General features: G+C 40.5%; 1 protein-coding gene across 9 annotated transcripts in view; it reads left to right on the top strand.

The window, feature by feature from the left end:
* The window catches only part of LOC105471408 (adenosylhomocysteinase like 2), a 212411-nt gene that overhangs the window by 136094 nt on the left and 49301 nt on the right, over nucleotides 1-27016 (top strand). For 2 of the 9 annotated variants that reach the window (XM_011723896.3, XM_071094517.1), the window contains exon 2: nucleotides 23510-23621. In XM_011723896.3, the coding sequence (XP_011722198.1) occupies nucleotides 23510-23621 (112 nt within the window). The other 7 variants (XM_071094520.1, XM_011723900.3, XM_071094519.1 and 4 more) reach the window with 7 other exon arrangements.

The raw sequence follows: 27016 nt of genomic DNA, 5'->3' as shown, positions 1-27016 counted from the left end.
TCCACCCTACTCCCTATAATTGATGTCATCTCATAATTCATTGTGTGTGCAGGAGAACCTCTAGATGTTAATTCCTTCATCTTATTATAACCAAATTTATAAAGCTGCCTGTGTCTATTCCTTTTTTCCCTTCCATTACAAAGGAAAGAAGTATTAGGACATAGGCAACTTTGATGAGGGGCATTATTTTGTCTACCACATACTTCTTTTTTCTTCTCAATATAAGAGCAATATATCCTCATTCCAGAAAAATGAGAAAACCCAGACCAACAATTTAGGAACTGTGTAGGCCCTGTTGATCTCCCAATGGAAACAGAGATCCTTAGTTCATGTTGATTAAGAAGGGAGGGTCTCTGAATACTTAAGGCCTTTAAGATACTCCAAAAGTTTGTCAAAAGTCACAGAGAAGAAGAGTATCACCTTCCACATAAAATCCACGGAAAAAAAGAGTACTGTAAGACTCTTGGCAAGGTATTTCATTTCTCTAGGTCTTGGCTTCTTTATCCTTGAAATGAGAAATTGAATTAGCTGATTTTAAAAATTGTTGTCTTTTAATATATAAAGGCTGGTACCTATACTCTACTAAAAATCGAAAGAGATGAATAGATAACAAACATAGGTTTGCTAGTTTTTTAAATCAATGCATAGTGTTATTTCGGGATTCAGTCATTTGTATTTTCACAGTCATGAAAGACAAGGAAAGACTGAGAAGCTATCACAGATTGGAGGATACCAAGGAGGACAGCCAAAAGCAATGTGGGATCCTGGATGGGATACTGGAACTGAAAAGGGATTTTAGTGGAAAAACTGGTGAAATCCAACTAAAGCCTTCAGTTTAGTTAATAGTTAACAGTATTATTAGGTAATAGTATTGCACCAATGTGAATGTCTTAGTTTTGATAATTGCTGTGATTTTACAAGAAGTTAACCTTAGAGGAGGCTAGGTGAAGTACATATGGAAACTCTCTGTACTATTTTTACAAGGTGTTTCTAAGTCTTAAAATTATTTCAAAAGAAAATGTTTTTTATTAGTAAGAGTGGGAAAGCAAGCCACAAAGGGAGAGAAGTTGTTTGCAAGATTTATAACTGCAAAGAACTAAAATCAGAATATATAAATAACTCATACAAATCAGTAAAGGTAAGACTGACAACCCAATAGAAAAACAGGCAAAAGACTTAAAAGACTCTTCACATAAGAGGATATCCAAATAGCCAATAAGCATATAAAAATGTGCTTGGTGGGCCAGGCGCAATGGCTCACGCCTGTAATCCCAGCACTTTGGGAGGCCGAGGCAGGTGGATCACGAGGTCAGGAGATCAAGACCATCCTGGCTAACATGGTGAAACCCCGTCTCTACTAAAAATACAAAAAATTAGCTGAGCATTGTGGCGGGCGCCTGTAGTCCCAGCTACTTGGGAGGCTGAGGCAGGAGAATGGCGTGAACCTGGGAGGCTGAGCTTGAGGTGAGCCGAGATCGTGCCACAGCACTCCAGCCTGGGGCGACAGAGCAAGACTCTGTCTCAAAAAAAAAAAAGAAAAGAAAAGAAAAAAAAAGAATTGAAAGCGGGGCCTCAAATAGATATTTGCACATCACTGTTGATACCAGCACTGTTCACAATAGCCAAAAGCTGGAAACGACACAAATGTCCATCGACAGATGAATGGATAAACAAAATGTGGTATAGACATAAAATGGAATATTATTCAGCTTTAAAAAGGAATGAAATTCTGACATATGCTACGACATGGAGGATCCTTGAGAACATTATGCTAAGTGAAATGTCAGTCACAAAAGGACAGATAGATTGTATGGTTCCACCTATAAGAGTTAGAAAAATTGACCAAGTATGTGAACAGCTCAGAAGAAGCTTAACTCCAAAAACAGCTCAAAATCCTCTGTGCCAGTTGTATTCCCACAAGTGATGACTCGATAGTATCATCATCAATGAGGGCATGAGGGCATACGGCCTGCCGGATGATCTGAAGTCAGTGAGTGTGTGCTTAGGGCCAAAGAGGAAGGGACAAAAAGTTAATCTTTTCAGAGCTCAAAGCTAAAACACAACCAGGCAGTAAAGATGTTACTACAATGGCAGAACAGTTTTAATCAAAAGGTGATGAATCTGGAACCTAGAGATAAGGCATAGGGCAAGGAATACAAGAATGTGACCCTGTCTTCTTTTCCTGGCTTTGTTTTATTGGACTTTGGCAAATCACCTAATTACCCTTCTTCAGTCTCCTTATCATAAAAGGAGAGGAGGTAAGGAAGAGTGAACTATGGATGGTTAGAACTGGTTCCTTCCAGTTCTGACATTGAATATTTCCAATCCATTTGGTTTCTCTGAGACCAAAACAAAACAAAAAAACCAATAACTATTCCTTAGTCACTTAAGTTTCAGTTTATTATGGAGGCTAAAGTTCCTAACCACCTGAGTTCAAAGCTCAATGTGGTCAAGTATGAGACTGACTGGAATTGCTGGACCTTAAATCTCCCTTACTCCTTCAAACTCAAAATGCCAGTGCTACCACAGACACTGGCATTGTTGAGCCCTTCTCCCTATCTCACAACCTAAATGATGTTAGGTATCTTACTTCTCAGTTCCTCAGTAATCTAAAATTCATACCTCACAGGTATTTTTTTGACTCAGCATGGAAGCATCATCATTACAGGTAAAGACTATAGGCTTCTAAAGTTGAATAGACTTGGGTTTGAAGGCCAGTTTCATCACTTACTAGCTGTGTATCCTCAGGCTACACAACCTTTTTGAACCTTTGTTTCTTTGTCTGTAAATCAGAATAATAGTATCTTCTACACATTGTTTTTATAAAGATTAAATAACTAATACATATAAAACACTAAGCACCAGGAAGCTATTTTGTCCAAAAATAGATACAGCAGAGCAGTACTCAACTGCCTGGTTTGAATCTCACTTCTTACAATAACATAACCTTAGGCAAATTACTTATCCTTTTTGTGCTTCAGTTTTCTCATCTGTAAAATAGGGATATTGAGTATCCTATAGGATTACTGGGATAATCAAATAAATTAATATGGATAAAGCACTTACTACCTGGAACTTATTAGTGCTATGTAAAATTTACTATTATTCAGTCTGAGCAACATAGCAAAACCCCATCTCTTAAAAAAAAAAAATTAGCCCGACATAGTAGTGTGCGCCTATGTATGCGCCATAGTAGTGTGCGCCTATGTGTGCGCCTGTAGTCCTGGCTACCGGGGAGGCTGAGATGGGAGGATTGAGCCCAGGAGTTTGAAGTTATAGTGATCTATGATCATGCCACTGCACTCTGTCTGAGAGATAGAAGAAGACCGGGTGTCCAAAAATAAATAAATAAACACACACACATATATAAAATAACTATTATTGTTAACAATTATAGCATGTACATCCTTCTCTCCAACATACCCAAATCCATTTTCTCCTCTTATACGTGATGAATTCATTTGTTTAAATCCATTTTTTATTCTTATACATGATGAATTTATTCATTTAATCAAATCACAAATATTTATTGGGTGCCTACCGTGTGCCAAGTACCACAGAAATATGACCTTTGTCTTTGTGGTGCTTACAGTACAAGGAAAGAGGCAATTAAATAAGTACATAAAAGTGTGAGAAATGATAATATAAGCACATGGGATTATATGGCAAGGGCACCAATTATGTGTATTGGGGCTGTGGCATCAGAGAAGCTCCATTTAAGGAGAAAGGTAAAGGATAAGCAGGAGTTACCTGGTATGTGTTGGAGGGGAATTGAGAAGAGTATTCCAAATAGAGGGAAGAACATGTACTCCGTAGTATCTCTTGCAATCTGTCGTATCTTCTTCAGACCAGCTGTATAAAGCCTGACCATCATCATGATCTGTCTAAATCAGTGCTTTTCAAATTTGAATGTGCATATAAATCATATGAAGATCTTGTTAAAATGCCCATTCTGATTTAGAAAGTCTGGAGTAGGTCCCAAAATTCTACATTTTGAACAGCTCTCAGATGATGACAGTACGGCTGGGACACCACTTTGAGAAGTAAAAGTCTACCTAGATAATTCCATTTATACATGCGATATCACTTCCTTGTTTATATCACCCCAGTTACTCCTTACTGTCCTCAAAATAAAATCCAAACTCCTTAGCATGATGATGTACAAGACCTTTCATGACTTGGCCTCTGCATATCTCTGGAGCCTTGGCTCTCTACATTCCCTTACCTTCCCACTCTAAACGAAAGCACACATAGGCACATGCATGCACACACAGACACACACACACACGTCTTTCAAAATTTATAGATTAGCTGTAATTTCCTTCAATAGACATTTCTAGTTCCTGGTCTAGGTTAAGAATCAATTACACGAATTACTGAATAATCTCCAGACTGATCTGTATCACAGTACATGTCAGCATTGATACTATAATTGATCATTTGTCTCTTTCCACACTAGTACTACAGGCAATCTAAGGACAGAAGTTATATGTCTTATTTTTGTATTCCAAGTCCCTAACACAGTAAACAACCCATGAATATGTGCTAGATGAATATATGATTTAAAGAATAGTGACTGGGCGTGGTGGCTCTTGCCTATAATCCCAGCACTTTGGGAAGTGGGCAGATCACCTGAGGTCGGGAGTTCAAGACCAGCCTGACCAAAATAGAGAAACTCCGTCTCTACTAAAAATATAAAATTAGCCAAGCATGGTGGTACATGCCTGTAATCCCAGCTACTCAGGAAGGCTGAGGCAGGAGAATCACTTGAACCCAGGAGGCAGAGGTTGCGGTGAGCCAAGATCATGCTATTGCACTCCAACCTGGGCAACAAGAGCAAAACTCCTTCTCAAAAAAAAAAAAAGAATAGCTAGCTAGCTCAGGGCAAAGCCTAAAATGAATTAAATATAGAACAGGTACCTGAAGAGTAAAAGGAAGGAAAAGATAACAGGGTATGAGTAAAAATTAACAAAACTATAAATAGAAACATCACTATAACAAAATTATGCTTAGTATAAACTAAATGTACCTCCTTGCCACTGACTAATCCAGTGTTTCTCAAATAAACAAGTAATTCAAAGATTACAGTATTCTAAAGCAGTCACCAAGCTACCTTCTCTACTCCCTGTTAAGACCTATAGAATCCAGGAATGGAGTATGGACTTAAATTCTCAATTTCCCTGTCCCAGCTAATTAGAGCTCCACTTAGGTCAAGGTTCAGTTTGCTGCATAGTTAGCACCTCTAGCTAAAGCTGTTGTCAAAGGGAAACAGCTTTAGTAAAAAAGTTGAAAACTTGTTTTTAAACTTCAAAACAACAAGAATAAGAGTGGGAAGGAATTTGCATTCCGGGCCCTCAGTTTTATCACTGACCTGGAGGTGGGGGTTAAATAATGAAACATAACGCCATTAAATGAATGTAGAATGTGTACTCTCGCTATATTCTTTTTTAAAATAAACTTTTTATTGAAGCATAACTTAGTTACAAAAGTACACAAATAAAAAAGTTACAGCTTGATAAAATTTCAAAAGTTAACAAACCTATGCAACCACTACACAGACAAGAAACTAGAACATTCCCAGTACCCTAGAGCCTTCTCATAGGTGGCCTATCAGTTGTTACCCTCACTCCTCCCCAAAGGTAATCTCTGTCCTGACTCTTATCACCACTGATCAGTTCTGCCTATTTTTGAAACCAGTATAATCATAAAATATTTATTCTTAAGTGTCTTTTTTTTCTACTTAATGTATTTTTAAGAATTGTCCAAGTTTGTTGCACTTACTAGAAGTTTTATTTGTATTGTGGGAAAGTATCCCATTGCATGAACGGCCACAATTTATTGAATCCATTTTTTCTGTTTATGGACTTTTTGGTTGTTTTCAGCTTGGGGACTATAAAAATTAACGTTGCTATGATCATTCTTGTATGTCTTTCGGTACCCATATGAAAATATTTCTCCTGGATATATATCTAGGTGTGGAACTGCTAGGTTATGGGGTATGCATATGTTCAGCTAGATAATGTCAAACAATTTTCCAAAATACTTGTTCTAGTTTATATTCCTACCAGCAAGATATCAGTATTCCAGTTGCTTCACATCCTTCGGTCTCTGTCATTTTAGCCTTTCTAGATAATGGTGTCACATTGTGGTTTTCATCTATATCTTACCACCACCACTACCATTACCAATACAACCACTTAAAAAAATTTGTGGTAAATGTACATAAGATTTACCACTTTAACCATTTTTAAGTAAATAGTTCAGTGGCATTAAGTGCATTCACATTGTTGTGCAACCATCACCACCATCCATCTCCAAAACTTTTTCATTATCTCAAACTGCGACTCTATACCCATTAAACAACAATTCCTGATTCTCCCTTCCCTCCAGCCCCTGGTAACCACTGCTCTACCTTCTGTCTCTATGAATTTGACTACAACAGAGAGCTGCAGGAGCTGATACAGTTTGCATAACTTTTCTTTTGAAGTTGCCAATTCCTCACCTACATGTTAAGGGTAATATAATCATATGCAGTGGTCTCACTCCTGCCCTGGCTATAGGTGTGTCTTCTAAGGCACATTATGGTAAAGTGGAATTATATTGGAAACAAATTTATAACTAGTACTTATACCTATTCCTTATGCCTTACACAGTCCTTGTCAGTTAATAGGCCTTCAGTTCTCAAATGTAATAGCTACTATTTTATTTCCATTTCAGAATTGTTGCAGAAAGATGTAGTGAGGTTGCAGTGTTCAAATAGTCTATTTTAGTTAAAACCTACAGTAAGGAAACAAAAAAAGTCATAACTAAAAACAACACTTAGTTTAGCCTGCCAAAGTGATATATTTTACTTGTGTTTATTCTTTTATTTATTTATTGGAGATGGAGTCTTTGCTGTGTTGCCCAGGCTGGAGAGCAGTGGCACAATGTCCACTCACCGCAACCTCTGCCTCCCGGGTTCAAGCAATTCTCCCTGCCTCAGCCTCCTGAGTAGCTGGGATTACAGACACCCGCCACCACGCCCAGCTAATTTTTGTATTTTTAGTAGAGACAGGTTTCACCGTGTTGGCCAGGCTGTTCTCAAACTCCTGGCCTTAGGTGATCCACCCGCCTCGGCCTCCGAGGCTGGGATTACAGGCATGAGCTGCCATGCCTGGCCTATTCTTTTATTTTTAATCTTGTTTCTCTAAAAGTCATTTTCTTCTATGGTTTAACACTACCATGAAGGTCGTCATCTTCTATTTATTTAATAAATCATTACATAGAGAAAATAGGCTGGGCACGGTAGCTCATTTCTGTAATCCCAGCACTTTGGGAGGCCAAGGCGGGAGGATCACTTGAGATGAACTCCTGGGAGTTCAAGACAAGCCTGGGAAACATAGTGAGACCCCTATCTCTACAAAAAATTTAAAAATTTGCCAGGTGTGGTGTTGCACACCTGTAGTCTCAGCTACTTGGGAGATTGAGGTGGCAGGATCACTTGAGCCTAGGAAGTCAAGCAATGATCATATCACTGCACCTCAGCCTGGGTGACACAGTGAGACCCTGTTATGTTAGAATAGAATAGAATAGAATATTAATTTTTTTCTCTTTTTAAAAATTAATAGAAAAATTAATAGAATATTAATTTAAAAAACTTTTTTTTTAACTTTAAAAAATTGTTTTATTTTTGAGATGGAGTCTCACTCTGTCACCCAGGCTGGAGTGCAGTGGCACGATCTCGGCTCACTGTAACCTCTTCCTCCCAAGTTCAAGTGATTCTCCTGCCTCAGCCTCCTGAGTGACTGGGATTTTAGGCGCGGGACACTGTACCTGGCTAATTTTTGTGTTTTTAGTAGAGACGGGGTTTCACCACGTTGACCAGGCTGGTCTCGATCTCCTGACTTTAGGCGATCTGCCCGCCTCGGCCTCCCAAAGTGCTGGGATTACAGGCGTGAGCCACTGCGCCCAGCTTCTTTTACCTTTACTTTTTAAATTATTGTTATTATTACCACACTAACCTACACTATCAATATGATCTAGTAATTTTCTTATCACTGAAATATTCTAAGGGTTGGGCTTCACTCTAGCCATAAAATAGACCTTTGGCCTTAATTTGTTCCAAAACTTTCATTATAATGCAGATCAAAATGGATTACAATGGGTGCAGATCAAGCAATGGAAAGTGGATTATATGTTCCTGAAGAGATAGTATAATTAAGGACTAAAACCCTACTAAGGACTTATCGTCAAGTAAGTCATATAGCTATAGTCAGTAGTATAACTAAGCCCCTATAAATATAAAACAGTGTTCCTTCTTCTATAAAATGGACATAAACATATTGAATAGAGTATGCAAGTTGCCCCCAAAGTATAATAAAGTATATGTACAGCATACAGAAATTTTAAATTTGGTGATTTGCTAAGCACCTACTATATCCCAGGTATTGTAGGCAAATCAAAGTAGGCTAAGCCGCTGAAGAGCATGGAGACTAACAAGGGGTAACACACATACATAGGAACTATAATTTGAGGAATGGTGAGAATAGTGATATAGCCAAAGAACAATATTAGATGAAGGGGAGATTCCTTTTTTAAGGTCAGGTTTCATGGTAGAAGTATCATTCCTTTAAACATTTGAAAAAGTGAAGATGATGGAAGTGAAGGCAGAAACGAATGCATTTCGATTTGAGAAAATGACACGAGCAAAGGTATTGAGGTGGGAAAGAACACAGCATAATAACAACATAATTAAGAGCTACCATTAACGCCTTAGAGTATGTACCCTTTTAAAATCCTTTCATCAGTCCTGTTAGGTAGGTGACTGTTATTATTTCCACCATACAAATTGGAAATTGGAGTTATATAGAGAGGTCAAATAAGTGGCAGAGGCAGGATTCTAACCTAACTCTGATTCCAAAACCACTGTTCATGGTCACCATACTGTAGTGTTTACATTCAAGAAGTAGCAGATAATACAGTCTACCTGGAGGATAGAATAAAAATACACATTATATACATACACACACATATATACACATATATATGTGTGTATATATATATGAAGTGGATAGTCTTCTGGGAAAGGATTTGTAGAGGGTTAAGAGGAGTGAAAATGAACAGAAAGGGATAGATGAAAGGTTTGGTGGAGGAGGGCGCAGAAATAATATCCAACTGATTGTTCTGGGGACTAAGGAAAAGGGGAAAATCAAAGGTGCCTGAGGTTTCATATATGGTTGCCTGAGGACAGTGGCATCACAAACACAAATAGAAAAGTGAGGAGAAGTGTTGTTTGGAGGGGAGTGAGAAAGATGGAGCAGTAATTTTGATTGTAGACGTGTTGCGTTTAAAGCACAGATGGGGCCGGGCGCAGTGGCTCAAGCCTGTAATCCCAGCACTTTGGGAGGCCGAGATGGGCGGATCACGAGGTCAGGAGATCGAGACCATCCTGGCTAACACGGTGAAACCCCGTCTCTACTAAAAAATACAAAAAAACTAGCCCGGCGAGGTGGTGGGCGCCTGTAGTCCCAGCTACGGGAGGCTGAGGCAGGAGAATGGTGTAAACCCAGGAGGCAGAGCTTGCAGTGAGCTGAGATCTGGCCACTGCACTCCAGCCTGGGCGACAGAGCGAGACTCCGTCTCAAAAAAAAAAAGCACAGATGAAATACACCATTGGCAATTTAGGCAACAGATGTGACTTCTCATTTTAAGAAGTTCTCTGGGTTAAAAAGAAGACCAGAGGACAATAACTAGAGGTTGCTAGGAGCTAAGACTTTATCAGAGTTGACACTCTGACTTCAGTGGGCCTTATCTTCCCTGCATCTCATCACCCTCTGTCCTGACATCGCTCAAATCGCCTCACTCCATAGCTCCTCTAAGACCACAGCTTCCTTTACGTCTACCCCTGCTGTTCTTATTTCACCTGCTCTCCACCCTCCCTGTGATCCCTTGATACCTCTGAATGCACCCTGGTTCAACAGTCCCCGTTTTCACCTGCCTTTCTCTCCAGTCAAACCTCTGGCCATTCATTTGAATTCCGCCCTCTCTGGCATCTTACAGTACCTCTTCTGTAGATATTACCTTCCTCCCCTCCATTCCAAATCCAAAGGACCATCCTCTTAACTAGTGAAGGCCCTACAGGGAAATGAACTGTGAACTCCGAACATCTGAGACAGGTCTCTGTTAATTTAGAAAGCTTATTTTGCCAAGGTTAGAGGATATGCACTCAAGACACAGCCTCAGGAGGTCCCAATGACATGTGCCCAAGGTGGTCAGAGCACAGTTTGGTTTTATACATTTTAGGGGGACAGGAGACATCAATCAACATATGTATGATGAACACTGGTTCAGTCTGGAAAGGCAAGACATCTGGAAGCAGGGAGGGGGCTTCCAGGTCATGGGCAGATAAGAGACAAATGGTTGCATTCTTTTGAGTTTCTGATTAGCCTCTTCAAAGGAGGCAATCAGATGTGCATTTATCTCAGTGAGCAGAGGGGCGATTTTGAATAGAATCGGAGGCAGGTTTGCCCTAAGCAGTTCCAGCTTGACTTTTCCCTTTGGCTTAGTGATTTTGGGGGCCCAAGATGTTTTCCTTTCACAGAACCTATAATCATAATTATAATATTGTCACTGTTAGCTGTGGAGAAACTATCCTCTTCAATGGGAATTAACACTGTAAAGAGTCCTGGTCCTCCGAGACGGGCGGATCACGAGGCCAGGAGATCGAGACCATCCTGGCTAACACAGTGAAACCCCGTCTCTACTAAAAAAATACAAAAAACTAGCTGGGCGAGGTGGCGGGTGCCTGTAGTCCCAGCTACTCGGGAGGCTGAGGCAGGAGAATGACGTAAACCCGGGAGGCGGAGCTTGCAGTAAGCTGAGATCCGGCCACTGTACTCCAGCCCGGGCGACAGAGTGAGACTCCGACTCAAAAAAAAAAAAAAAAAAGAGTCCTGGTCCTTAAAGGGACCAAAGCAGGCATATCTTGTTAGACTTCCTTCATGCCTGAAACCTGTGGTACTCTTACTGGATAATATACTCTAGGAATGAACTAAGCAGGTGAGATAGGCTAGCTTACCTTTTTTCTAGTTATGTCTTATTTCCAAACTTCTGAAGTGTGCAGCAAGGAGGCAGTTGGTATGGAGACATAAAGCAGAAACAACTTCGGAGGTCCTTTAAGGTGATAGTGTACAGGGCTACTGCACTGGCATCCTGTTTCTTCCTGAAACCAGACCTGTGTGTAAAATCCAGCGTTGGTTAGGGACTTTGAGGCAGCACTAGTCTTGGTTGGAAACCCTGGCTGTCCTCTAAACCTACACTGTGGGGGCTCCTGACTAGCCTCAGTGAAGCCACTTTGCAATCAGCACCTGTGTCTCTGTAGCTGAGAGCCCTGAGGCCTTCGTGTATGTAGCACAGGGAGCCAGCAGAGGGAGCTGTCGTCCCAGAACTTTCTTAGAGCTTCTAAGAAGTTCTGATTTTGAAAAAGATCTTCCTAGGCTCCATCCGAACTTCCCATGCAATAAGACACTAACTTGAGATATGTGACATTTTGCTGCCAGACCCCTGGTGTGAGCAGATGGGGAGCTTCTGCATAGCTGTTTAAACTTGAAAGCCCTAGGAGCTCTTGATTTCAAGGAAACGCCTGTTTACTGATCCAAATCAAGCAACTCTTGAGAAATGGGAGTGCCTTCCTTACCTCAGTCTTTATTGATCTTGGTATCCGCACCTCCAGTGACGTGTCCTGAAGGGTGGGAGAGAATTCCTAAGTGCCTCACACACAGGGAAAGAAGGAAGTCCAACTAATGCTGCAGAAAGTCCCCACTGGGGAGGTGCGGGTAGTGTTTGGGTAGTATTAAACAGTGAGTGCCCTGTGAGAAGAGAGGCACAGTGCCTGGGTGCGGCACTTTGCATCAGCCCTGATTCTGAAATCAGAAACAGAGGCTTTGAAGCCGGCCAGTAAGGGGTTGTCAGGCAGTTGACTAATGCTCTTGATTTGAATCGGGGGCTGCTGTGAAAAGGGATGCAGCTTCTCTAGCCACTGTGAACTGAATCTCACTAGGGTTGGGTCTGCTTTGGGGCACTCAGATAACCCCGGTATTTCCAAACCAGCTTTCCCTTTTGCTTCAGGACGTATCTTACCCAAGCCTGCACTATGGAGAAGTGGGACGGTAATGAGGGCACCTCAGCTTTTCACATGCCTGAGTGGATGGTGAGTTCTCTGGTCGTTTTGTTTCTCCTTCTGTTTCTTGATAATGAGAGGCAACTATTTTTGCCGGGTGACAAGGATCACCTGTAAGAAGCTCCTACCAAGATCCGTGGTTAGAAAAAGTTATTACTGTAAGTTCTGATTAGTTCCTAGGTCACCGCTGTTTCTTAATTATCTGCGAAGCTGGGAAAGGTATGAGAGTTGCGTGGCCCCAGCTTGTTGCCTGGTTGTCTCTGGTGGGCGGGGGCTTTCCTCCGGCTGCTGGTATGATGTATGGGTTGTGTTTCCTGTGACTGTTTTGCACTTCTGTTTTCAACCTGATGCTTCATTTATTTCTCTGGGGGTAAAGAAAAAGAACAATGATGAGAAAAAAACAAAAACAGAACTTACAGAAATGGTGCTCTCTCAAGTCTGAGAAGATTTCAAACATTTCTCCCCTCCCTGCCTGTATTTTTCCCTTCAGTCACAACATTTTCCTATTTTCCCCCCAGCTATCCTTTATATATATATTTCTCTAAGGCAGGAACTGTAGCCCTCTTGGTACAGTTCTTCAGACTACCATATTTGCCTGATCAGTAGTTTTACTATAATGATAATAAGGACTTATTTGTTCATAAGAACTAGCATATAAACCTATTATATTGGATTGAATTTCAACTTTTAATTTAAAAACAATAACCATCCTTATGTTTCTAAATAGTTTCTTCTAGATTTAGCCTGATTTCTTACAACCTATACAGGTTTATGTTTACAGGTTTGTGTTTCCCCACTATGGAAAACTAGTTAGACTCTCTAAAACATATTTCAGGTTCTTTTTAGTGTTTACAGAATTATGGATTTGAAGAAATAACTATTGATAATGAGATAGAATATATAGTAGGCCTAACAAAGGCCCCGCTGAGGAAATTACATTTCAACTCATTGTTACAACTATTGTTTATTGTTTTGGGGGAGGTTATTGCTGTTCTTAATGTTGTTTCAGAACATTATGTTCAGGTTTTTTTTTTTTTTTTTTTTTTTTTGAGATGGAGTCTGGCTTTGTTGTCCAGGCTGGAGTACAGTGGCGGGATCTCAGCTCACTGCAGCCTCCGCTTCCTGGGTTCAAGTGATTCTCCTGCCTCAGCCTCATGAGTAGCAGGGATTACAGGTGTGCACCACCACACAGGGTAATTTTTGTATTTTTGGTGGAGACGGGGTTTCACCATGTTGGCCAGGCTGGCCTTGAACTCCTGACCTTAGGTGATCCACTCAACTTGGCCTCCCAAAGTGCTGGGATTACAGGTGTGAGCCACCATGCCCAGCCTTGTGTTCAATTTTAAAACATTTTGTGGAAAGAAAACCTATCCATCTACAAGCTTATTCCAAGTAATGTAGTGTTTTAGAATTAATGGAAGGATTTATTTAATACTTCTGATTAGGTTAAGTTTTTTTGAATTTCTTGCTACTCACTAATAACAAGAAGGGGGGAAAAAGAAATTTGGTTTTCTTAGGGGAAGGGCCACGTTAAGGTATCAAACTTTAGTATTTCTATAAAGGAATATTACAGAAGAATTCTACTGAACATTAGTGTGCCAACTCAGAATCAATCAAAGTTTTACAGTAATTCTTATTTCTCTGTCATAGTCCTCACCGTCTTACAAGCTTAGCACATCCCCTTAAAGTTCAGTAGCAGCTCCTACTGAACTTTCACCCTATTTACCTTCTTTCTACTTATGTGAAAGGGAAAACTGCCCTAAAGGAGTTGGTGTGACCACTGCATAAGGGATATGATCTAAGGCTTCCCAACTTTTAGAAAACACTCTTTAAGAAAACACAGCTCTGTAGTGCTGTGTCTTGGTTGGTAATAAATAAATAAATAAATAAATAAATAAATAAATAAATAAAAACATTTGTGGCCAGGCGCAGTGGCTTACGCCTGTAATCTGAGGTGGACAGATCACAAGGGCAGGAGATTGAGACCATCCTGGCGAACACGGTGAAACCCTGTCTCTACTAAAAATACAAAAAATTAGTGGGGCATGGTGGCGAGTGCCTGTAGTCCCAGCTACTCGGGAGGCTGAGGCAGGAGAATGGCGTGAACCCGGGAGGCGGAGCTTGCAGTGAGCCGAAATCCTATCATCTCACTCCAGCCTGGGCGACAGAGCCAGACTCCGTCTCAAAACAAACAAACAAACAAAATAATAATTTAGAAAAGCACAGCTCTGCTCTGTTTTAATAAAGTATTACTCTCAGGAATTTCTTGGCCACTCCGTCTCTTAAATAGCAGGAAAATACCTTTGCTCAGTATTTTGAACAGCAATAAAAAGAAATAGGGAGGGGCTAGTCTTCAATAACACGATTGTCTCATTTGCTAGCTTTTCCTTAGTAAAGACTTTTGAGGCTTTCTTTCAGATACCACGTAAGTCATTGACTCCTGACTTGGTCTGAAAGTACTTCATTTAGGCTGCTACTGATAGCCACTTAGCCAAGAAAGCTAACCTCTGAGCACCCTCCAGTGTATTGCCTATAGATTTCCAAACCTTGCTTGTGAAATGTTAAAGTGTCTTTTAATCCCTAAGAAAAAAACCCTTGCTCCAGCTCCCATGTTGGGCCAAAGTTTCAAGTTAAAGTTTTGACAAGTGTCTTACTCATGTTCCCATTTACATATTAGTGTAATGAAATTTCCACTGAAACTATCCCTGCCACCAAAAGAAATATGAGAAGCCTCTCAAATCTTCTTTCAGGAGAAAAATTTAGCAGAGAAGGTATATTACAACATCTCCCTTTTATTAAAAATCACCAGCAAAAAGGGACTTCATATCCCTCAGAGAATAGGACTCACACTACATATAACAGCTGACAGTACTCACATCTCTGATTCCCAGCAGGGAAATAAGCCAAGATGAAGCCTGAAGAACCCCAATCTCAAGAACTGACAAGGTAGACTTTCAAGGTTACGTTCCACCAATCACTGGAAAAATTCTCCTGGCGCCTCTGCTCCTCAGCTGTTTTCATGTGAAAGATTTTCTTAGCCTTGTTCAGACAGCTTTACTGCTGAAAGGTTGGGGAACACATCCTTTTAAAGATTGTCTTTATTAATGTGTTTTACTTCTCCTAAGAGATCTTTAATCCCTTCTGGTACTAACCTCGACTAACATGCATGGAGATCAGCAATAACTTTTTCTATGTTTCTACATTTTAATATTTCCTCCTCCTCCCACTCCAGCTCTCTGTACTTTTCCATAGGAAATCTGGTTGATTGACTTTCTTGAGTACCCAGCCAGCTTGCTGCCCGATAATCTTGTGGCTAGAAGTAATCCTTTTCATAGGTAAAGAGTTAGTTCAAGCCACTGATTTGGCTTGGAAGAGAGAAGTGTTTTGAGGAATATCTGAACCATATCTACTTGGAAGTAGAGACAAAAACCTCCAAAGTATCTGATAAATGGTGGTAGAGGTAGCTTGACTATAACGCTAGGTCAGGATTGGTGCCTAAAACAGAAAGCCATTTGAAAAACTGATGAAAACTATGGGCTCTCTCCCCAGGATATTAAAAATACAAAATTTTGCATACTGTTGTAGGAGGTTCTAGACATCCATGGAATATAGGTTAAGAACATTTAATTTGAAAGAATAGAAATATTAATATTTTAGACTCGTATATCAATATGTAGTTTTCAAAACCCTCTCACATTATCTTATTATCTCAGCATACATTTTAGATAAGCAAAGTAGAAATGATTATCCCCATTTTAGAAATGATGACAGACCTTAGGAAGTAGAGACACAGATACATCCTTTGTAGTATTTATGTACTTGAAAAGGAATTGGTTGGTTTCTCTTGGCCTGAACCTCTTTAGGATAAATAGATCTTCTATCCTCTCCATGAGTCCTGTTTTTCTTAATATGTTACCTATCTCTTCTTAAAAGCCTTAGGTTATGGAAATCAGAATTAGACCCATTTATCTTTAGACCCTGTTTTGGGTGTGAAGAAAGATCACCTCGGCTGGGCACAGTGGCTCATGCCTGTAATTGAAGCACTTTGGAGGGCCGAGGTGGACGGATCACCTGAGGTCAGGAGTTTGAGACCAGCCTGGCCAATATGGTGAAACCCCATCTCTACTAAAAAGTACAAAAAAATTAACCGGGCGTGGTGGTGTGCTTCTGTAATCCCAGCTATTCAGGAGGCTGAGGCAGGAGAATCACTTGAACCCCGATAGGTGGAGGTTGCAGTGAGCCGAGATGGCACCATTGCACTCCAGCCTGGGAGACAAGAGGGATACTTCCATCTCAAAAAAAAAAAAAAGAAAGAAAAGAAAGGATCACTTCATTGTATTCTCTGACCTTTCAAATAACCTTTACTTTTCTGCCTGTGAACGTGCCTCCATTGTTATAGCCATGATAGGATAGAATGGTTGATTAAGAAGAGTCAAGAGAATCAGGGCTGCTTTACTCACACTTGGAGAAAGTGTTAGAGCAGTGGTTCTCAAAGTGTGGTCTTCAGACCAGTAGCATCAGCATCTCCAGGGGAGTTACTCAAAACACAAAATCTTCAACCAGAGAATTGGAAGCTGAAAAAAAAATTTTTTTTTTAAATTACAAAATACAAAATCTTGGGCCCTCTCCAGACCTTATAATTCTAAAACTCTGGTGGTTAAGATCCAGCAATGTGCTTTAATAAGCTCTCCAGGTGATTTTGATACAGCTAAAATTTTAGAATTACTGTATTCTATAAAAACTTGTTGACTGGGCACAGTGGCTCACGCATGTAATCCCAGCAAACCAAGGTGTGTGGATCACGAGGTCAGGAGATCGAGACCAACCTGGCTAACAAGGTGAAACCCTGTCTCTACTAAAAAAAAAAAAAATACAAAAAATTAGCCGGGCATGGTGGCACGCACCTGTAGTCCCAGCTACTGGGGAGTCTGAGGCAGGAGAATCACTTGAACCTGGGAGATGGAGGTTGCAGTGAGCTGAGATTATGCCACTGCACTCCAGCCTGGGTGACAGAGCGAGACTCAGTCTCAAAAAAAAAACCAAAACAAACAAACAAAACTTGTTAAGTGGTAAGGCTTTTCCTGTCAATCTCCTAAAATGTCTTCTGGTTATATTTGGTATAGAAATGCCAGTCCTTCTGGCTCAAGTTATCTGACTTCAGTCATTGGACGAAGGAGTTCCTTTTTACCTGAGTGAGGGAAAGGGGAACCAGCTTAGTACAAGTGGACTGAGGTGAACATTCTTGTTAGGAGGAGCAGAAGTTTAGAGATTCATCAAGCAAGCAAGTGATCTGTCTCACTTTGTGAAATTATGAGTAAGAGATCAGAATTGCTGTGGGTGATGGTGAACATTCGTATTTGAGTTCAATTAATTTCTGTTTCCATTTCTGGTAGTGGCATTGGGCAAAGTTGCCACTTAAAGAGCTGTTAGAGTTCTAATTCTTACATAATTAGGTGTTTTAAGTTGTGACTTGATCAGGGCCCCAAGATTATCCAGGATGATGTCATTTCTAAGATGTAATCTGATACGAAAATGAATTTAAAGAGTAATTTTAAATTAAGTAAATTTAAAGATAAAAGGAATGATTTGGGACTAGTACACCTGGGACTAGGACCTTTGGTCTTCTGACTTATATTATAAGGCATGGTATAGTAGATAGAGCTTTGGCTTTAGCATAAACACAGGCTCAAATTCCAGTCCCATCACTTACTTGCTGTGAGACCTTGGACAAATCATTTGTTCTCTCAGAGTTACACTTTCCCACTTTGTCAAGTGAGAATAATACTGCCTACTTCGTAAGGTTCTTGTACAAATTAATAGAAGTAACATATACATAGAACTGTGAATATAGGTACTTACCGAACTTTTCTCTTCCAGAGATGTCAATAAGCAGTATGCAATATGACCTCGCTCTAAATAAAGATTATCCTTAAAAAAGAATCTGCTGGCTGGGTGTGGTGGCTCACGCCTGTAATCCCAGCACTTTGGGAGGCCGAGGCAGGTGGATCACCTGAGGTCTGGAGTTCAAGACCAGCTGACTAAAATGGTGAAACCCCATCTCTACTAAAAATACAAAAATGTAGCCAGCGTGGTGGCACATGCCTGTAATCCGAGCTACTTGGGAGGCTGAGGTAGGAGAATCACTTGGACCCGGAAGGTGGAGGTTACAGTGAGCCGAGATCGCGTCATTGCACTCCAGCCTGGGCAAAAAGAGCAAAACTCCGTTTCAAAAAAAAAAAACAATAATAGAATCTGCCATTTTATGTCCTTTCTTATGCTCAACAAGCAGTCTTTTTTTTTTTTTTTTAAGGAAGAATTCACATCACTTTCCCCCAATCTATGTAGCAGACAGTTGAGTGTAGCTTTCTTCTTCACTATGTCTCTTTCAGAAATCAGCAAATAAAGAATGTGATTCTTTGTCCTTTTGCTTGAATATTTGGCATGTAATAAGATTGTTGTGATTCTGGGGACTGAGGAGATAAGAAACTTCCCTTTGTAGTCTTACCTTCCATGAACACACATTTTGTGAAAAGAGCAAACTCGGTCACCCTATGCCAAATCAGCAACAATCTTGAGCTGGGCCTAGAAACCAAATGTCAAACCTGTATGAAAGATGCACAATTCAGAGGAAAGCAGTGAACTGGAAAAATTGATTTCCTTGGTGACAGAGCTGAAATCAGTGTCCCCAGTCTGGCTAATCCAAGGACATAGAGTATAGGGTAGGGCCTGCCTGAGTACTTGGCACCATTAATTTTTTTTTCTTACTCTTTTAATAAAGTCTCTCATTGTTTTAGTGGCTCCGTGGTTAATTTTTTTCTAATGAGACTAGGTTAACTAAAATCATCTGACATGGAAAAGGAGGAGGTAAGGTTGAAAAGGAACCTAATTAGCAAGTTAATTATAGCAAGCAAAAAAGTGCAGTGGTTATATAAATAAGCTATTGTTATGCGCATGCAAGTTGGGCCTTGTCAGGGGACTTGCCAAGGTTTAGAGGTCAGAGGATCCATGTAATTAGGTGTTTAGGAAAAAAATAAATAAAAGCAAAACAGCCACCAGAAGTAGGAATGGCTGATGAGCCACTAACAGAAATGCCTTATTAAACTGGGGCTGTACTGCTGAAGGGGTTATTGGAGCTGCTTCAGGGATTCCAAGGAAGAGTAGTCCCCCACTCCCCAGCCCCAAAAGCTGGCTGGAACCAGAGCCAACAGAATTGCTGATGAGGAAAGTTTAAAGGCCTGATCACAAGGGTCCCTGGACCACAGAGGTGGCAGTGGGGCTGGTAATGTCACTATGCTGGGCAGCAAGAAGAAATACATTGTTAATGGCAACTCTGGGATTAAGGCCCAGGTGAGGCTAAGCTCTTATTTACCAGTCTTGCCGCTGCTATAGCCATTATTGTAAAAAGCCAGCTGCTTATACTCTTTTTCCCCTCCTTTCCTGCTTTCATCCGTCCCTCTGGCATAAGGTGAACTACCCCTCTTTTAACAGTCTCTTTTCCTCCTTTGCCTTAATGCCTGTTGGAATTAGGCAGTTCTCTCTCATATGGAAAAGGAGGATTTCTTTAAAAGATCCTGGTTCCAGACAAGGTAGGAAAGTTAGGGTTATAATCTACTAAGGTACCACAATTGGGGTGGGCAGATTACAAAACCAATCCATTACAAAGTGGACTGTTGAGTGAAGAATATATTGGTGTTTAATTATTGAGAGGAGGTAGACACCAGGGAGCCACTTAATTCATGTTCTAGTTGTCAGAGAAAGATACTTGTTTCCCGGGGAAAATTGTATAACTTATATTTAAGTGGTTAATCTTGCTCTAATATTTTTCTGTCTTAAAGAAACTTGACTTCAGTGTCTAACCAATAAGCAAGGTTTTAGAACCCTATGTTCTAAGTGGATAAAGCCTTGCACAACCTAGTCTTCTTTAGTCCTAAAAGATAGCATGAACTTGTCCCAGGAAGGAGGGATTACTGTAAATAGAAAACACTATAGAGAAGACAGCTCAGCTCAGAGAAACTGGTTTGAGATGATAATGCAGCTAGATAGCTACATGGTTTATTCACCCTGATCCTACAATCTAGGGAATAAGAGTGACTGGCCCCCTCTAGTGGTGTGTGTACATGGTGTGTGTGCATATGCACCCACATGTGCATGTACGCAGGTGTGAGGTTGTGTTGAGCATCTGAAACAGGGTTTATTCTTTAAAGGGGACACTGGAAAAGTTAGTGACTCCGGGTGACCTTTGAAAAGTTCCATTATTATTCCTTTTCCTAGATGGGCTTCTAAAAAAGAATAAAGACATGTGACTGTTTTTGCAGCCTGACTGCTATCCACCTCCCAGCTTTCCACCTTTCCTCTTCTTCTTAGCTCTTTTTGCCCTTAAAAATCATTTTAACTTTAGACTTTGTTTATGTTTACCATATTTACTGAATATTCAACCAAGTATAGAAGTGAAGATAGAATAGGCTACTTCAGATATATTGATTCAGCACTTGATTGAGTGCCTAGGATTTGTGCCTGGGGATATAAGGGTGAACGAGAATCACAGCTTCTCCCTTTATGAGCCTATAGTTTATAGAGAATACAGGTAAGTAGACAGATAGTTACATTTAGTGTGGTAAGTGCTGTGCTAGGAGAAATGCAATACATGAAAGTTCATGTACGTCCTATGGGAGTACATGGAAAGGCACTTTATCTTTTTGGAATAAGTTGTTAGTTGAGCAAAATAATCATCTTTGTCTTTTTTTTTGTTTATATATGAAGAGCTTCTTATCTGATGAGTTTTCCTATTGCTGAAAACAATTTGCAAGCCCTAAAGCACTTTGCAGGCTTTATTTGTTGTTATGGCTATGAAAAGACTATGAATCCCCCTAAAAGGCAATGTGAAGCTAATTCAATTTGGCATTGGTCCCCTTGTCACAATACTCAAGTGACTCATTAGTTACCTCTAACTGTGGGAAGTGGAGCCATCAGTTCCTCCTTTCATTCTGGTGTACTATATGTTCTGCCCATCAAGGAACCATCTTTTTGTCATTAAAGGTAGAGTCACTTGTCAGATCTTTGATCATTTTCATTAGACCTTCCTCTGTGCCACCTTGGATTCAGAATAGGCAATTATACAAACAGAGAAAACGAAAAAGTTATTAATTGAATAAATTATATGAGCTTTTTTTCCCCCAAACAAGTATAGTTTATAAATGACCTTTGATTTGTAGAGTATTATAAAGTATCAGCTGGAACCTCCAACAATAGGAGAAAGATAAAATTGTAAGAAAATCATTATCAAATAATCATCAAAAATGCAACCTCCAGAGTGTGATATGAGGTTTATACATATACAGTCAAGTAATCTGCTCCTTCTACATCTATTATAGTTAATGATCAATCTTACTGCTTTTAGGTATTTTATAACATCAAGTATTAAAAAATAAATATTTACTTACTAGCCAGGCGCGGTGGCTCACGCCTGTAATCCCAGCACTTTGGGAGGCTGAGGAGGGCAGATCACAAGGTCAAGAGATTGAGACCATCCTGGCTAACGTGGTGAAACCCTGTCTCTACTAAAAATACACAGATTAGCTGGGCGTGGTGGCACACACCTGTAATCCCAGCTACTCGGGAGGCTGAGGCAGGAGAATCGCTTGAACCCGGGAGGCGGAAGTTGCAGTGAGCCAAGATCACGCCACTGTACTCCAGCCTGACTACAGAGTGAGACTCCATCTAAAAAAAAAACAATTTACTTACTAGTACTGGAAAGCTAACTAGTATATTTTAGAAAAGCTTTAACGAATTAGTGTGGCTACCTGCAGGAGTTACCAGAGCATTGAACTGTGGGGGTCGGGTAGGGAGTGGATTTATTGAATTTTCTGCTATGTTTCAATTTACATGCATTGTCTCATTGAACCCTCTCTAAAACCTGTGAGGTAAGTACTTTTATCTCTGTTGTATTTATGGAAAAATGAGACTCACTAAAGCATCTTGAGCAACATCACACAGTTAATGAGTGGCATAGCCAGAATTTAAATGCAATTTCAGAATGTTCATTCTTAATGAAAAGCCTTTTTAAAAATTATTAAATCATACCATTTCCTGATATTCTTGAAACCTGAATGCAAGTCATTTTGCCTTCCTGTACCTTGCAATTTTCTCATTTAGATATATGGAGCTTACAAATATAATAATCTCAAATATTCTTTCCTGTACCTTGCAATTTTCTCATCTAGATATATGCAGCTTACAAATACGATAATCTCAAATATTCTTTCCAGTTTTACTTTTCAGTGAAACTGTAGAAAATATTTCTGAATATGACTCAACTTTCTAAAAATTTAAGCAGAATATCCCATTCTCTATTTGTGGGGAGTGGGGTGTCACAATTTTATTGTAAAAAGCATATAGTCCAAGAGTGGGCCAGGCACACTGGCTCATGCCTATAATCCCAGCACTTTGGGAGGCCGAGGTGGGTGGATCACTTGAGGTCAGGAGTTCGAGACCAGCCTGGCCAACATGGTGAAACCCCGTCTCTACTAAAAATACAAAAATTAGCAGGGCATGGTGGTGTGTGCCTGTAATCCTAACTACCAAGAGGCTGAGGCATGAGAATCACTTGAACCCGGGAGGTGGAGGTTGCAGTGAGCCAAGATTGTGCCACCGCACTGCAGCCTGGGTGACAGAGTAAAAGTCCATCTCAAAAAAAAAAAAGAGCGTATCAAAGATTTAAATTTGATTAGAAACATAGTAGGAAAAGAATGAGACATCGCCAGACACAGTGACACATGCTTGTAGTCCCTGCTATGTGAGAGGATGAGGTGAGAGGATTGCTTGAACCCAGGAGTTCAAGGCCAACCTGGGCAATATGGAAAAACCCCATCTCGGCCAGGCGCGGTGGCTCACGCCTGTAATCCCAGCACTTTGGGAGGCAGAGGCGAGCGGATCACTTGAGGTCAGGAATTCGAGACCAGCCTGGCCAACATGGTGAAACCCCATCTCTTCTAAAAATACAAAAATTAGCCGGGCGTGGTGGCGGGCACCTGTAGTCCCAGCTACTCGGGAGGCTGAGGCAAGAGAATCGCTTGAACCCGGGAAGTGGAGCTTGCAGTGAGCCGAGATCGCGCCACTGCACTCCAGCTTGGGCGACAGAGCGAGACTCCATCTCAAAAAAAAATAAAAATAAAAAATAAAAAAAAATAATAAAAGAATTAAAAAGTATTCTTCTCTTCAAAGAGTCTTAACATTCCAAACGTAGGTTGATACAATCAGATCAACTGTTAGGTGAAAGCCTATAATACAAGCCTTGAATTGCTGTCTCAAAATGGAGGTTCTTTTTCTCCATATAACTAGGTTTCTTTTTCTTAGCAGATCCAGTTTGCTGACCAGAAGCAAGAATTCAACAAACGTCCCACCAAAATTGGACGTCGCTCTCTGTCTCGTTCCATTTCTCAGTCATCTACTGACAGCTACAGCTCAGGTGAGTACTGAGCTGCTGTGGACCCAGCTGTTGAGGCTAATAAGTATGATCTCAATGGGCCCTCCTGTCTATCCAAGGCTAATTAAGCATGACCAAGACTGTGCTTTGAATAAAAAATACTCTGAGTTAAAATTTAGACTAAAATTCTGGGTGGAATCTTTGGATTCCTCTTGGCGGTTCAGATTGGAGCTTAATAGAGGCCTCCGCTTCCAATAGAGGCAGAAGAGGGTGATTAAGGAAATTGAATTCTTTTTTTTTTTTTTTTTTTGAGACGGAGTCTCGCTCTGCCGCCCAGGCTGGAGTGCAGTGGCCGGATCTCAGCTCACTGCAAGCTCCGCCTCCCGGGTTCACGCCATTCTCCTGCCTCAGCCTCCCGAGTAGCTGGGACTACAGGCGCCCGCCACCTCGCCCGGCTAGTTTTTTGTATTTTTTAGTAGAGACGGGGTTTCACCGTGTTAGCCAGGATGGTCTCGATCTCCTGACCTCGTGATCCGCCCGTCTCGGCCTCCCAAAGTGCTGGGATTACAGGCTTGAGCCACCGCGCCCGGCCGGAAATTGAATTCTTTAATCTACTCAGAAGGGTGGGAATATGTCATTGATGACCTTTCCTGAACAGTGTGTGTATATATTTGTGGGTTTTTTTTTTTTTAATCCTTCGAAAATAAAAAAGTTCTTCATCCCTCCATCTGGTACTTGCAAATTAACAGGGAAACCTCAATTGCCCCAAGAAATAAGGAAGACACTGCAGCTAGTTCAAGCAAGTGAGCCCTTTGCCTTCTCCCCTAAGCCGTGACATTGGACTTCTTGTTACTCCTCCCATCCTTTGCACTGGCATTAATTCAAATACATGTGCCCTGGGACTGAGTTATCATTTAATGCCAGGTAAGCTGTTACTGTGTAGGACCCCTTCAAGGCATTGGCCATTTGTGCTAAATGCTGCCTAGTATGAGTCTGATTCAATAAGGAGTTAGTTTATTTTGCTCTTGTGTTGGGATGTGGTAGGGAACTGAGTGCTTCCCCTAGTTACCTCTTCACATTATAAATAGTAATATTCATTAGAAAATTTTTATCATGACCTGAAATTTTATTTATTCTTCATACAAATAGGAAAGTAATATTTGTTATATAAAGTTGAAGAACAGTTGTTTGGGAAGCTAGCTTTTAGGCGGGGTAGATTATATACTTTTTACATGTCTCTTTTTACTTTCTCCCCACAGTAACAGTGAATGATGTAAAGCATATGACATCACTTCCTATGGATTTTTATCTAAAGATACAGAATCTTGTACTACCTTTTTTCGGGGGTAGCACAGGATTTGAGACAGGGTCTCACTCTGTCACCCAGGCTGGAGTGCAAGTGGCATGGTCATAGCTCACTGCAGCCTTGACCTCATGGACTGAAGTCTACTGAGTATCTGAGACCACAGGCGCCCACCACCATGCCTGCCTAAATTTAAAATTTAAAATTATTTGTAGAAATGGAATCTTGCCATGTTGCCTGGGCTGGTCTCGAACTTCTGGGCTCAAATGATTCTCCTCAGCCTCCCCAAATTCTGGGATTACAGGTGTGAGCCACTGCGCCTAGCCGGGAAACCTATCTTATTCTACTGAAATAAGCAGTGTTGAAAATTCACGAACTGGTTAATGTAACTCTGGAAACCATAATAATTGTGAAAAATGTGAATTGTAAAATAGTTTGTAACCTTTTAAGCTGTGGGTTTCTGCATGTAATCTAAAGATTGATACTAAGTAATAATAATAATGTCAAATTTTAACTCCAGCTCAGTCTCTCCCCTACACACTAGATATACATATCCAACTATATTCCTGCAGAGGAAACCAATACCTGCCTTCCCACCCAACCCCCATAGTCAGGAAGTGTACTTTAAAAAATATCTATTTACCTGGAAGAGAGTAATGATGCCCTTGGTTTCTAAGTGAGCACATAGTGACTTGGCATAGCTCGTTGGTAAATGATATGGACTGGTATCGTCCTGGTAAACTTGGACCTTTTAGATTAAACTATATGAAATTACCATTTTTTTAAGTCAAAAATTGCCAACCTAATGTATCTATTTAATGATATTAAGTTCAGGTGCAGGAAGTCAAAACATCCTTGAGAAGAAAAAGAACTTAAAGATCTCATTCGGCTTCCCACTAATTGCTGACCTCTTTGGGAGCATTTTAAATCATAGGATGCTACTTACTATACATAGTTATTTATCTCCTGATAAGTTCTTATATAATCCCTGGAATTTAAAGATTTTATTTAAAATTTGCTGGTTTTGTTTGCCTGATTTGGGGGTATCCCACCGTCCTGGTTACCCTCATCTGGACATATTTCAGATTAGGTATCATTTTAAAAATATTATGCCTATCAACATAATATTCTCAATGGTCTGAACTAATCTACAGGAAGTGTTCCGTAAACTCAGTGCTTTTAAAATGAAACCCAGGCCAGGTGCGGTGGCTCACGCCTGTAATCCCAGCACTTTGGGAGGCCGAGGCGGGTGGATCACGAGGTCAAGGGATCGAGACCATCCTGGCTAACACGGTGAAACTCCGTCTCTACTAAAAATACAAAAAATTAGCTGGGCGTGGTGGTGGGTGCCTGTAGTCCCAGCTACTCTGGAGGCTGAGGCAGGAGAATGGCGTGAACCCGGGAGGTGGAGCTGGCAGTGAGCCAAGATCGCACCACTGCCCTCTAACCTGGACCTGGAGGACAGAGCGAGACTCCGTCTCAAATAAATAAATAAATAAATAAAATGAAACCCAGACTGTTTGTTTCTTTAGCAGCTGCATCACATGCACTGTTGCTTTGTTTTGTTTTTTGTTTTTTTCTTTTTCTTTTCCCCTTTGAGTGAATGGTTGTCAAGCCCTTTTAAACAAACTCTGACTAGAAATGCCTACTACCTTGATTATTGGACTAGGAGTTAGGAGAGACATAGTTTCTAATCTTTGATCCATGTTTCATTTGTTGTGTGATGCTGGAAAACTTGCACCTGGCATCTTCATAACTCAGACAATGGAAAGTTATATACAATGATAGAAAAAAAGCTTCATGTGCATCGAATGAAAGCCAAGAGTAATGGAACTGACTCACAGCTTTCTAAATAATGACAAGACATATATGCAAATGTGTGTCAATAAGAACTTGGGACCCATTTTCAGCATACAGTATAATGGGTATACATTATTTAAATTATGTATAAAATTAAAAGTCATTTCTATGTATAAAAATTAAAAGTTATTTAAATTCAGCATACATTTAAATGACTAGGCTGGGCACAGTGGCTCATGCCTGTAATTCCAGCACTTTGGAAGGCCGAGACAGGCAGATCACCTGAGGTCAGGTGTTCAAGACCAGCCTTGCCAACATGGTGAAACCCTGTCTC

This window comes from Macaca nemestrina, chromosome 4 (assembly GCF_043159975.1).
Source record: "Macaca nemestrina isolate mMacNem1 chromosome 4, mMacNem.hap1, whole genome shotgun sequence".
Lineage (NCBI taxonomy): Eukaryota > Metazoa > Chordata > Mammalia > Primates > Cercopithecidae > Macaca > Macaca nemestrina.
This window is presented reverse-complemented; position numbering and strand designations above follow the sequence as displayed.